Consider the following 13,082-nt stretch of genomic DNA (forward strand, 5'->3'; position numbering starts at 1 on the left):
CCTGGTACTTCAAAGCGTTCATAATGCCATGCACCCTAACAAGGTTCCCAGGGCCTTTGGAAGAGAAACAGGCCCACAGCATCACAGATCCTCCACCATACTTCACGGTGGGCATGAGGTGCTTTTCGGCATACTCATCTTTTGTTTTACGCCAGACCCACTTAGAGTGTTTGTTGCCAAAAAGCTCAATCTTAGTCTCATCTGACCAAAGCACACGATCCCAGTTGAAGTCCCAGTACCGCTTAGCAAACTCCAGGCGTTTACGTTTGTGAGTGTTAGTGAGAAAAGGCTTTTTCCTTGCATGCCTCCCAAACAGCTTGTTGGCATGTAGAGAGCGTCTGATGGTTGTTTTGGAGACTCTGTGACCCCAAGATGCCACTCTTTGATGCAATTCTGTGACGGTGAGCTTGGGAAATTTTTTTACTTCTCTTACCATCCTCCTCACTGTGCGTTGTGGCAAGATAAACTTGGGACCTCTTCCAGCCTTGTTTGTCACTGTTCCAGTTGTTTTAAACTTCTTAATGATTCCTCTGACTGTAGATACCGGCAAGTTAAGGCGAGTGGCTATTTTCTTGTAGCCATTGCCTGACTTATGAAGGTCGACACACATCTGCCTTACTTGAATGGTGTGTTCTCTTGTCTTTGCCATGTTGACAAATGGGTAAGAGGATTAGGCCTCTGTGTCACGTCATATTTATACCCCAGGGAAACAGGAAATCATGAATTACTAATTAAAAGTCCCTAGATACCCTGACCAACCTTAGCAACTACAGAAAAATATATTACAAAAAAAAACAATTAAATTTTTCAAAGGAATTGTTAGGGGTGCCAATAATTGTGGGACACATGATTTCAAGTTTTTTTTTTTTCTAAATGTATGATTTTTTTTACCACCAAAGTAATGTACTTAAATGAAAGGTTGGATTTTTCTCTTTTTTTTGCATTTGGGTTCTATGTTGTTTTAAAAAAAAGGAGAATTTTTAGAAGTCCACGACCACATCTTAAACAGGGGTGCCAATAATTGTGGAGGGCACTGTATAAAGGGAATGTGTCATCTGTAACTTTATGCTTTTTAGGAGACCACTTTTTTTTTATATCTATCTCTTCCAAAGACAACACACACACACACACACACACACACACACACACACACACACACACACACACACACACACACACTGCTCCACATCTCCCACCTCCACATGTTTTTCTGTGCTGCTGCAGGTGACACGGAACGAATGCGACCTGATTTCATAATCTGCTTTCGTTCAGGGGAAGAAGAGACGAGACCGAAATACACAGGAGATTTATTTCCTCTGTGTTCACGACGCTGAGAGACTCTCACCTGGAGCTCCAGCTAACAATTAGGAACAGTGAAAGGTAGATGGAATTACACAGAAACATCAGCACACAAATTTACCCAAATAACCCAAAACCCTTACAAGAAAAAAGATTGATTTTAATAACAATCCACCAAATGTTTGTAAAATGATGCAGGTGGAGATCAGTGATGTGTTGGAACTCTGGTGTGTTTTGTAGGAAGAAGAACGGCTCATATATTCTGGAATTGTGCTTAATGATTTTGTATCACTCTCACACATGGCTGCCTCTGCCAGGAGGTTAAAAGTGTGGCTATTGTTGATGCTTTCTCATGTTACTGACACAGCAAAGGCTCAAATCAACACAGAAATCAGTCCCATGCTGAAATCTTTCCTGTTTATAGGCTTCAACTTAACCACATAATTAGTTACTGTATATTTACTAGTTATTTATATCAAAACCAATTTATTTATTCAGAGTGAAAGGAAGAGAAGCAGAGCATTAGTGTGTTCTGATGTGAAACTGATTCTCATGTTCATGACACATCACACACCTGGTTTTTTATCAAGAAGAATCATCAAGAGAAGAAAAAAGAACTCACTTTAACTATGATTATTTAGTTTTTTTTTCTCTACTAGAAGTTAAAGTAAAGTTTTCTTTACTTCTATTATGAATAAAACTAAATAATGATGTGGTCCAGATGTTTCTATAATTAACATATACATACATTTATCTGTCTTTATTGAAATTCACATCAGTTTATACATGAAGATATTTGTCATATGAACCCTTTTCTGTAATCTTTTTGAAGCTCTCTGAAATGATCGTCTTGGATCAAAAACTGAACAAATCAGTCGACTTGACAACTTCTGTCTCCATTTATTAATTTAGCAAGTAGAGTACAATGACATCAGAGTACACAGAGGGTCTTCTCCAATAAATGCTCAGACAAATGTATTTTTTTCACTTTATAAAACTTTTTATTCATTTGGAAAATATGAACATTTCATGCACAACAAAAGCATACAGAACCGTAAAAAACAAAATTAAAATTAATTCTAAGTAAAAATGAAAAAACTAAAAAACACTATTTTGAATGAAAATAAAAATAACAGAGTAGAAATAGTTTAAGTTTTGGAATGACAAGCAATAATAATAATAATAATAATAATAATAATAATAATAATAATAATAATAATAATAATTTCTATTAGTATTGTTATTATTATTATGCTTTTGAATGCACACTATCATTTAATTTTTTAGAAACAAATATTTATTTATAAAAAATACAAATATTCAGTAAAAAGATTAGGAGATTTGGACACAGGTGCAAAACACCTGCACAGCACAAACTTCATGCAAACTCAATCACCGAGAGATTTTCTTATATACACCACTCTAAACATTAAAAAAATTATTCAATGAAATAAAATTGATAAATAAACTTCCTCTCCTCCTCCTTTTATTTTAGAAATCATAATGAGTATGATCATTCTTCTTGTTCTTTAGATCCTCCTTGGCATTGGATGTAAACTTCTTGTATATTATTTTCATAAAATTACCATATTTTTGACATATATTTGCAGATTTGCAGACGTGTTTTTCTCTGGTTTGCACACACACACATCAGGACCTGCCCTGTGTGTGTGTGTGTGTGTGTGTGTGTGTGTGTGTGTGTGTGTGTGTGTGTGTGTGTGTCTGTGTGTGTGTAAATATGGTATGTTTAAAAGAGCCCATGCTACCGTACGACACGTAAGCCGGAACTAAAAATAATTCACAAAAACGCGCGCGCGTGTCTGATGATGAACACTACATGTAGCCTACAGCAAGCGGAAACAATTGTTAAATGTTCACTCGTGCATTTTATTTTTATTTTAAACAATTAAAGGTGCTTAGTTGGAGCTGATGGAGCAAATGAGGCACCTTGAATCTAAGCTTAATTGAAGATTACTTTCCTTCAAAGGTACAAACTCGGTAATTTGAGTTAATTCTAGTTTAACACACGAATAGAAAATATGGCGGAAGTGTGATACAGCTGAAATGCCATGCAATCTGCATGCACACAATAGTCAACTGTTGCATTTCTTTATTTTACAATTTATTTTGATAATGCACTATTTATACACGTCGTTTGTGAGCACGTGACTCGAACGAGTCTCCACGTGACTGCAGCTACATCAATGAAACGTGGCTCTAAAACCCTGATCCCGATGTCCGGTGATGACTGAATACTGATATCGTGATGACGGAATGATGAAGTCGGACCCGGGCACGACTTCCAGAATTCTTCTTCTTCTCATCGCTCTGATGAAGGTGGGGTGGGATTCGTTTATGATCTATGTGGGTTTTGTTTTTGGAGAATTATAAAGCTAAACCAGCAGCTTGGAAAAGAAAATTCCATTGTTTCCCCATTTTAAACTCAACTCCCTTGGACATGTCCTACCAGTCCTTCATCATCTCCTCTTCTTCAGTCCGCTCTCAGCATCCTGATCTTCAGAGGCTCCTCAGTCGCTCCTCACTGCTTCACATGCGGTGCTTCAAACCGGTGATTAAAATGCAAAAATTAGGGTTCGTATGCGTCAGGAGGGTCTACACACCGGGGGACGGTTTATCCGACATGCCTTTCAGAACCTCGTCTATTCGGTCGTCTTCAATGACCACTGAGAAGACACGAAACCATGAGTCTGATTATTCTATAATAATAATAATAATAATAATAATAATAATAATAATAATAGAGATTATACTGGTCGAAAATAAACACACACTGTAAATAATTAACACTACAGTATAATAATTAGCACAGAGCGCATCGTGTTTCCTTCCCTTCCCCTTATAAAGACCCGTTTCCCTGTTCTCCTCATGCCCGGGTCTCACCGTGCTTTGCCCGTCCGATCTGTCCGAGCTTCGGCGGCCTTTTGGACTGCGACGTACCGAAAAACGAGTTGGTGTCCTGCAGCCGGCAGCTGAACGACATTTGTCCGACCTCGTCGTCCGGTCCGTAGCCGTTCATCTTTCCCTCACTGTAGGGCAAAACCTCGGACATGGCGGCTGAGGAATACACGAATGAAACAGAGGGAGAAAGAGAGAGAACGAGAGCAAGATGTACAGTAAAGATGATAAAACCCGAACTGGTTTCTGCAAAACTCCAACTCCAATAGTGCGCGCTCGCTCAATGAGCTGTTATGGTAAGAGAGAGCGCGCGCGCGCGTGTGTGTGTGTGTGTGAGCGAGAGCCAAAGAGAGAGAGAGAGAGAGAGAGAGAGATTGGTTATGATGCGCGCAGCTCTGTTGAAGAAATGCAGGGAGATCCCAGAAACCATACAGGAACATCCAGGCGGAAAAGTGAAGTAATTTATCCGGGTTTATAGCCAGAGGCGGGGGAACACAAAGGAAGAACAGGGATAGATAGATAGATAGATAGATAGATAGATAGATAGATAGATAGATAGATAGATAGATAGATAGATAGATAGATGGATGGATGGATGGATGGATGGATGGATGGATGGATAGATAGATAGGAGGTGCAGGTGAAATATTTCAGCACCTAGGACAGCAACAGGGACACAAGTTATAATGATCGAAGCAAACAAAAAAAGAGCAGAAGAAAAAAATATTGTAAAGTACTGTAGAGTTCCTTTCATTATCACTGGCCTGGTGCCCTCAGTAACCACAATCTATCTATCTATCTATCTATCTATCTATCTATCTATCTATCTATCTATCTATCTATCTATCTATCTGTCTGTCTGTCTGTCTGTCTGTCTGTCACACAGTAAAGGTGCCACTTCAGTTACGAGAAATGCTGTGTGTTAATTCTCCTCTTTTTATTTCCCAAAGTTTAGATAGATAAACTTATAGTTTAGACTTTCTTTTTCATTTCGTGAAAAAAATAAACCAGAACCGGAAACTCTATTAGAGCAAGTCCTTTATCGCCACCTGCTGGATACATTTAAACGTCACAGCATACCTCACATATTTTGCGAGTCTGTGCAGTGAACGGACAGTGTGTGTGTGTGTGTGTGTGTGTGTGTAAAGAAATATAGTCATATAAATATTAAGACTGTGTCAGACTTATTCTGAGCTTTTATGATTATGACTTTTAGATAAACCTTAACACTGAACACGTAATAAATTATCAGATTTGATTGATTTCACAATTAAACTCGAACTGATTCATAAACAAATAATAATCACTTAACAACCCCCCCCCCCCCACACACACACACACACACACACGCGCGGTAACTCAGCACCGGAAGTTAGAGATCGTGTCTATTTTTTCCTGCCACCTGTCCGAGTCAGTCCAGAGAGTCACATTTACACAATCAGAGCAGCAGCAACAAAAGAAAAGTAGAACATTACAAAGAAGTAAAGGAAAGAAAGGAGGGCAGAGAAAGGGGGAAAAATGAAGTCTATTTTTTATTTGCCTCCAGTTTTGCTCACTTTCATTCTGTCAGGTAAGAAAACTGATTAATTACTAATCAGGTTCTGTTGATTAACACCGTGTGTATTTACATTCACAATCCCCGCTACTTTTTAACACGAATCTCAAGTCGAGACTATGACACACACACACACACACACACATTCTGATTTTGCTTAGTAATTAAATTGATAAAATCCCAGTGTATTAGTGCTGTTAGATGTGTAGAGGAAGAGCACATGAGATTTTTCCGTTTATTACTAAATACATTTAAGGAACTGTAATGAAATGTTTGTGATAATAATAAATGTTAGAGTATGTAAAGGGCACTTCTGTGTTGTTGTATGGGACATTTAGAATATAATTTTTTTTTAATTCTATCTGGTCTCGAACCCAGGTCACAAAAGCGCGTGGCAGACAATATAGCAGTTTATTTATTATAGAAAAGAGAACCAAAAATTAAACACATGCACAGTGGGTTGTAAATACAAAATAATAAAACAAGACTAATTCAAATTTGAATAAATGTCAAAACAGAACAAAGAATTTGGAAAGACAGGAGGTACCAGGAGAATCGAGAAGACCGGAGACTAGGGAAAACTGGGGAGAACAGGAAAAGCCAGGAGACTAGGAAAGACAGGAGAATCGGGACAACTCTAGAAAACAGGAGACTCAAAGAAATCAAACAACCATGCATAGAAAGACACTCACCAAACAGAACAACAAACAAACCCACACAGATTCAAATATCAAAACTAATATAAAGACAAATTTAGCCAGGAAAAACGTACCAAGACAAATATAAAGATGACTATACCACAATCAAAATAAAGGACCAAGGCAAAAGGTGTAACTTAAATATACAACACTAACAAGGAGCAGGTGGAGACAAAGGCTAGGGAGTAGGCGATAAGGGCCCAGTGGCGGCACCTGGTGGCCAAAGCAAAAACAAACAACACAAAAATGTCCAGACCCTGACTCTATCTATCTATAGAAATATTTCACCTGCACCTCCTATCTATCTATCTATCTATCTATCTATCTATCTATCTATCTATCTATCTATCTATCTATCTATCTATCTGTCTATCTGTCTGTCTGTCTGTCTGTCTGTCTGTCTGTCTGTCTGTCTGTCTGTCTGTCTGTGGCTATACTTGTTGGAAGTTTAATGTGTCTATCATTTGAACTTTTGCTGGTCTAAAGGATATGAAGCAGGTAAAGGTTTTGTGTCTGACATGCAGGATGCAGCGGCAGGAACGAGGAGGAACGTCTCATCAAACACCTGATGAAGGGATACAACAAAGAACTGCGTCCAGTGCAAAATAAAGATGAGACGGTGCCGATCTATCTCTCACTGACGCTCTCCAACCTCATCTCTCTGGTGTGTGAGCTTCCAGAGCTTCTTCCTCATCCTCCATATTTCATGTCTTAATGGAGTCATGAGATTTCTAATTGTCTTTTATTCTTCATTCAATTCTGTTAGATTTACGTGTAACATCAGTCACTATCATATTTGATCTCCTCTCTCTGTGACAGGACGAAGTCAGTGAGACTTTACTGACCAATGTGTGGATGGATCACGTAAGTTCTCTGAAGAAAAAAAAAAGCCTCCTGTGTTTAAAAAGCTTTACAATTCAGACCAACTTTTATTTAACTTTTAATTTGATTAAAGGTTTCATAAAGAATTTTCTTTTCCTAAAGGGATTTTACTCAGAACTCTGAAAAGATTCCACTTAGGACCTTTAGTGCAGGATCTCGAGGAGACACAAGGAGAGATGAACTTAAAAACTCTTAAAGTTCCTCTTTTTTTTATATTTGAAACATAAAATGAGTGAATCTTGATGATATTTTTCCAGAGTTTCTACATTGAATCCAATCTCAAAGCAAAGCCCTCAGATGTGTGAATCTTTATAGACCTGTCTTAAAGCAATTTCTGAAGGTTACATTTGAAAAAGTTAATGTTTGCATCCAGAAGCATAAAGTCCCACCAAAAAGCTATTTTCCTGTCTTCTGGTCGTGACCAGGGCTGGACCGACCCCAGACTTGCATGGAACGAGTCCGAGTTTGATGACATCTCTATCGTTCGTCTGCCTTCCCGCATGGTTTGGCTTCCCGAGATCGTGTTGGAGAACAAGTAAAACGTCTCTGTGATGATGTTCTTCAGATGGAGGTTTTGCAATGTGGTTAATAAATAAATGATGTTTGTGTATCTGCAATAGTAATGATGCCCAGTTCGAAGTGGCGTATTACTGTAACGTGTTGGTGTATCCCAGTGGCTTTGTGTACTGGCTTCCTCCTGCCATCTTCCGTAGTTCTTGTTCCATCAACGTCTACTATTTTCCTTTCGACTGGCAAAACTGCAGCCTAAAGTTCAGGTCTGTTGGTTCATCATCATCATTTGCACCATCATCACCAATGTTCATGTTATCCGCTTTATCCATATCTTTAAATTGAACATTTCAGCTCTTTAACCTACAATGCCAAAGAGATCAGCTTGAATTTAAAAGAAGATATGGATGAGGAAACGCAGAAGATGTTCCCCATGGAGTGGATCGTCATCGACCCTGCAGAATTCAAAGGTAAACACCGATCACGCTTACATTTCATTAGTTCCATAGATTAGCTCATGATTTGTATTTTAAATCTTTCAGAGAATGGTGAGTGGGAGATTGTTCACAGACCTGCCAGGAGAAACATCTACAAGCACATCCCTTTGGACAGCAACAAGCACCAGGACATCACCTTCTACCTCATCATCAAACGCAAGCCTCTGTTTTACATCGTCAACATCATCATCCCCTGTGTGCTGATCTCCTTCCTGGCCTCGCTGGTGTACTACCTGCCTGCAGACAGTGAGACAGCAAATCTGCTTACATTCACATCTGCACACTTCTCTTCAGGATTAGGGGGATTTGGGGATTTTGGAAACCTCTGTGGTAGAACAATGTTATCATGATCTTCTGCAAATCTTTTAAAAGTCCTTAAAAAGGAATGTGATCATTTTCAATAAATAGTAACTTTTATTTTGACCTCTTTCTAACATTTGTAGCAAAGTTTAAAGTTTTAAAAAAAGCAATTAGCAACTTTGTAATATTTAAAAAAAGATTTCCAACATTAAACAGTTTGTAACTTTTTAGGAACAAATTAGTAACTTTGTAATGTTTAAAAATCTGATTTGTAATGTCTTGGTTTTGAAAGAAGAAGTTTATAACTATTACAGAAGCAGAGTTTAACCTTAAAGAAGTGATGTGAAACTTCATAAGTATTAAAGGTTTGGACCTGTAACACTACTGATTAAGCAAAATCTTTTATATTGAGCTACATTTTCTTTCTGGTTTAGGCTTTGATTGTTTGTTTTCTGACCCTGTTCAGGTGGTGAGAAAATGACGCTGTCCATCTCAGTACTCTTGGCCCAGTCTGTATTCCTGCTCCTGATATCGCAGCGTTTACCCGAGACCTCCATGGCTGTTCCGCTGATCGTTAAGTGAGTGAAATGCCTCTAAGGGAACGGAGTTTAAATAAGGTAAAGAAATGTGAGGATGAATGTTTTTCTTGCAGGTACCTGATGTTCATCATGGTCTTGGTCACTGTGGTGGTGTTGAACTGTGTTGTCGTGTTGAACCTCCACTTCAGGACCCCCAGCACACATGTCATGTCTGAGTGGACCAAAGAGGTGAGAGACCTGAGAACCGTTCACTCTCACATAATCTTCACATCAGCTCGCCAGCAACACAGGATGCCTGAGGGGCTGGGCAAAAGAAATAAATTATATATATACAGTATATATAAAGGACACATCCTTTTAGGCACCTTAGATCTTGTCATGTTTTATCTACTGGACTGTCACTTCACCAGATGTACTGTAGAAGAACGCTAGATGGCACTTCATAACATTATAACTATACTGTAGGCAGTTACTCATGTTCTATGTTCTGTAGGTGCACTTCAGTCTATTTACACCACCATAAGGGCACCCCAGAGCTACGATAGAAGCATGTTCTGATACTGTTGGGGCTTTCTGAAGGACACATCATCATGTTTTATATACAGTAGGGTAGATGTATCCCAGTGGGCATTTCATCACATTTATTTAGGGTAGAGGTATCCTAGAGGGCACTTCATCACATTTATTCAGGGTAGAGGTATCCTAGTGGGCAGTTTGTTACATTTATCTAGGATAGAGATACCCAGCAGGGTTTGTTTGCCTAATAATGTATTGTAATTAAAAGTAATTGATATGCACACAGGAAAACATACATTACTTACTATACATCCAACTAAATACATATTGGGCCGTTCCTCCAGTTCTTCCTGGAGAAGCTTCCTCGTTTCCTCCACATGTCCCGTCCGGCTGAGAGCGAGCTGCAGTGGGAGGGAGCTTTGACCAGACGCTCCAGTTCTGTGGGTTACATTGCCAAAGCCGAGGAATATTACAGCGTCAAGTCCCGAAGTGAACTGATGTTCGAGAAGCAGTCGCAGAGACACGGCCTGACAACCAGGCCCACGCCCACCGCTGGTCAGTACATGATGCTAACTTTACCCCCACGACTCATTGTGCCCTTCACCTGTACCAACCAGATTTCATCACATATTATCTCATAGAATGTTTTATATTCTAAAAGAGCACCCTGGAGGGCACTTTCTAATTTTTTTTATACTGAAGGGGCATCCTAGAGGGCACTTTATCATGTTTTATCTACTCAAGGGGCATCCTAGAGGGCACTTTATCATGTTGTATCTACTCAAGGGGCACCCTGGAGGGCCGAACCGAGAGAGAAAAGTTATTGCTTGTTGCCGTGCTGTTGTTCATCTCAGAATTCTATCATAAGAACCAGGTTTTGAATTGAATCCGGATGATTGCAGTAATTTGTCCGTGGTGATTTTTTGGCAGTGTTTAACTCTAGCAACGAGTCCGACGTGACCGATCAGCTGTTTAACGAGCTGAAGCCGGCTGTGGAAGGAGCGAACTACATCGTCAAGCACATGCGAGACAAAAACGACTATAGCGAGGTGAGAACTGAGCTCAGACCCTGAGACTCTCATTAGACCCTCATACAATACTGACCAATTGTCCCCTGGTGGTCTAGTGGTTAAGATGCAGCGCTCCACCGCTGCGACCGGGTTCGATTCGGTCAGGAACCAACCCAGCCACTCTCAGTGCGGTCCCAAGCCCGGATAAATTGGGGAGGGTTGCGTTGGGAAGGGCATCAGCGTAAAACATGTGCCAAATCAAACGTGCGGAGGATCCGCTGTGGCGACCCCTAACGGGAGAAGCCGAAAGAAAGTTTTACAATACTGACCAATTGTATTTAAAACATTTTTTTTAAATAAATATAACAAATATATTAATTAATGAAAGCATTACAAACATTTTTAATGAATAATCTAAATGATTTAAGAACTTTTTTTTTAATATACATTGTTTAATGAAACAGGTTAGCTCCTCCCATACAGTGTAAACTCCTCTGTTCAGAAGATGACATTAAGTTTCAAGTTGTTACTTGATGCCTGACACTGGAGACTCCTTCTCTATAATTTCCATAAATATCTCCTTACAGAACCATAACAATTATTTTTTTATTTAGTTTATTACATGTCTCTATGAATAAGCTGTTGCTATGGAAATGGTATTAGTAGGAGTGCATAATATAAACCTGAGCTGCTGTTATAAAGAAGTCCTTCTGACCAATCACAGTCCAGGATTCAGGAGCAGCTCGGTTTGACTGGTGACAATATTCAAATCCAAAATAGGTGTAAATAATATATAAAATATATAAGTGTAACGACACTCTGAAGACTGATAACTACACTGGAAGCTGCAACACAATTGTTTTGATTCAAAGAGTTCCTCAGAGTTCCTCAGAGTTCCTCAGAGACATCAGTCACATGGTTCTTTGTTTCGTACATTCGGTTTCGTGTGTTTTGCAGGAGAAGGATAACTGGAGTGGAATTGCCAGGACGGTGGACCGCCTCTGTTTCTACATCGTGACTCCCATCATGACCATTGGAACCATTTTCATCTTCCTGATGGGAAACTACAACCATCCTCCTCCTCTTCCGTTCGAGGGAGACTCGTTCACTTACAGAGAGGAAGACCGACGCTTTATATGATTCAGCAGCGACACTGAGTAATTGTTTGCTTTTAGTTTTGTGTGATTAAACTTTACTAGAGTTTTCTCAGCGTACTCTATCTAATGTTTGTTGTAGAATTGAACATGAAATAAACAGATCTGGAATTTAGGTTCCATTATACACTTTTCTCTTTTCCTGTTCTAATCACAACAGTTACTTATTCCAAAATGGTTATGGAGAGAACTTAATCAAATCAAATCAAATCAAATTGTATTTGTCACATACATACAGAGTGCGACTTGCAGTGAAATGCTTTGGTTAACATCTGGTTAACACTTAACATCTAATATCCTTGAAGCTGAAAGAATCTTCACAAAATCTCCACAGAATCCAGTGGAACATCTTCCCAGAAGAGTGGAGATCATATATGGAGAGTAAATGTGGAATGTGATGTTAAGAAATCACCAATTAACCAAACTTATGCCCATATAGTGTATGTAGAGTAAAAGCTCCAGAAATATTGGCACCCCTCAAAAAATGACATTATAATTACTTAACTATGAACCGGGATGTTGAAATGATGATAAATGTCCATTTAAAGTACAAAACTACATTTTCCTCCTCAGAACCATGAGATCAGTGGAGTCTAGTCAGTGTTTGAGTTTAGCAAGAAAATATATTTCAAAATTCTTTTGTATGTACATTATAACTCATTTTAATGTTTCATGTTTATCTGAAGTAACCTGATGAACTCACAGAGCAGTAGAGGACCAGTGTCCAGAGTGTCCCAGAATCCAGAGTAGGTATTTTTCCAATATTCCAATATAGTGGGTTATTGGAAAAACGACTGAAAAAACGCCAGTCTTTACCTGGATGCAAGAATCAACCACAACTGCTATTAAAACTCTGATTGATTTCCATTACAGCAAGTCACAGACAGACAGCATTCTCTGTCTCCGAAAGGCTCACATGGTGACAGTGTGATCATAAATAAATGCTCCCTTAGTAAGAGTTCTCAGTGATGATGTGGCTGTATAAAGAGAGCTCTCTTCTAATACTCGGACCCTTGTTTAAAGGAACCATGACCGACCATGACCTTAATGCATTTGTCTTTTAACCTGGTTATATCTTATAAAAGGAGATAAATGCAAAATACTTGAAACGCTTGGTTGCCTCTGCAAACAGCTGTTAGACAGAACTCAGCATTTCTGCAATTTCACAAGAAAAAAAAAATGTTTTGGAAGGAAAAAAGAGGGAGG

The 13,082-nt window shown here is 39.0% G+C and overlaps 2 protein-coding genes across 2 annotated transcripts; one reads left to right on the forward strand and one right to left on the reverse strand.

Moving 5' to 3' along the window:
- Positions 1–2,301: 2,301 nt before the first annotated feature.
- On the reverse strand, positions 2,302–4,565 carry camk2n2 (calcium/calmodulin-dependent protein kinase II inhibitor 2). Its single transcript, XM_046877276.1, has 2 exons — positions 4,201–4,565; positions 2,302–3,983 (listed from the first exon to the last, which is right to left on the reverse strand). Exons 1-2 carry the CDS (start codon positions 4,367–4,369, stop codon positions 3,913–3,915), a joined length of 240 nt encoding a protein of 79 aa, XP_046733232.1. The 5' UTR covers positions 4,370–4,565; the 3' UTR covers positions 2,302–3,912.
- A 1,002-nt stretch (positions 4,566–5,567) lies between these two features.
- On the forward strand, positions 5,568–11,991 carry chrnd (cholinergic receptor, nicotinic, delta (muscle)). Its single transcript, XM_046877275.1, has 12 exons — positions 5,568–5,785; positions 6,993–7,132; positions 7,288–7,332; positions 7,776–7,885; positions 7,971–8,126; positions 8,215–8,330; positions 8,403–8,603; positions 9,124–9,235; positions 9,310–9,424; positions 10,057–10,267; positions 10,643–10,761; positions 11,680–11,991. The coding sequence occupies exons 1-12, from the start codon at positions 5,734–5,736 to the stop codon at positions 11,860–11,862; spliced, it is 1,560 nt and encodes a 519-aa protein (XP_046733231.1). The 5' UTR covers positions 5,568–5,733; the 3' UTR covers positions 11,863–11,991.
- The last annotated feature ends 1,091 nt before the right edge of the window (positions 11,992–13,082 follow it).

This window comes from Silurus meridionalis, chromosome 21 (assembly GCF_014805685.1).
Source record: "Silurus meridionalis isolate SWU-2019-XX chromosome 21, ASM1480568v1, whole genome shotgun sequence".
NCBI lineage: Eukaryota > Metazoa > Chordata > Actinopteri > Siluriformes > Siluridae > Silurus > Silurus meridionalis.

Bases quoted from the DNA above. Each gene is read 5' to 3' on its own strand.
- camk2n2 (XM_046877276.1), bottom strand. From the start codon at position 4,369: ATGTCCGAGGTTTTGCCCTACAGTGAGGGAAAGATGAACGGCTACGGA. The intron at 3,984-4,200 runs GTGAGACCCGGG...GTGTCTTCTCAG, and splicing joins GATCGGACGGGCAAAGCACG to TGGTCATTGAAGACGACCGA.
- chrnd (XM_046877275.1), top strand. From the start codon at position 5,734: ATGAAGTCTATTTTTTATTTGCCTCCAGTTTTGCTCACTTTCATTCTG. The intron at 5,786-6,992 runs GTAAGAAAACTG...TCTGACATGCAG, and splicing joins GCTCACTTTCATTCTGTCAG to GATGCAGCGGCAGGAACGAG. The intron at 8,331-8,402 runs GTAAACACCGAT...TAAATCTTTCAG, and splicing joins CGACCCTGCAGAATTCAAAG to AGAATGGTGAGTGGGAGATT.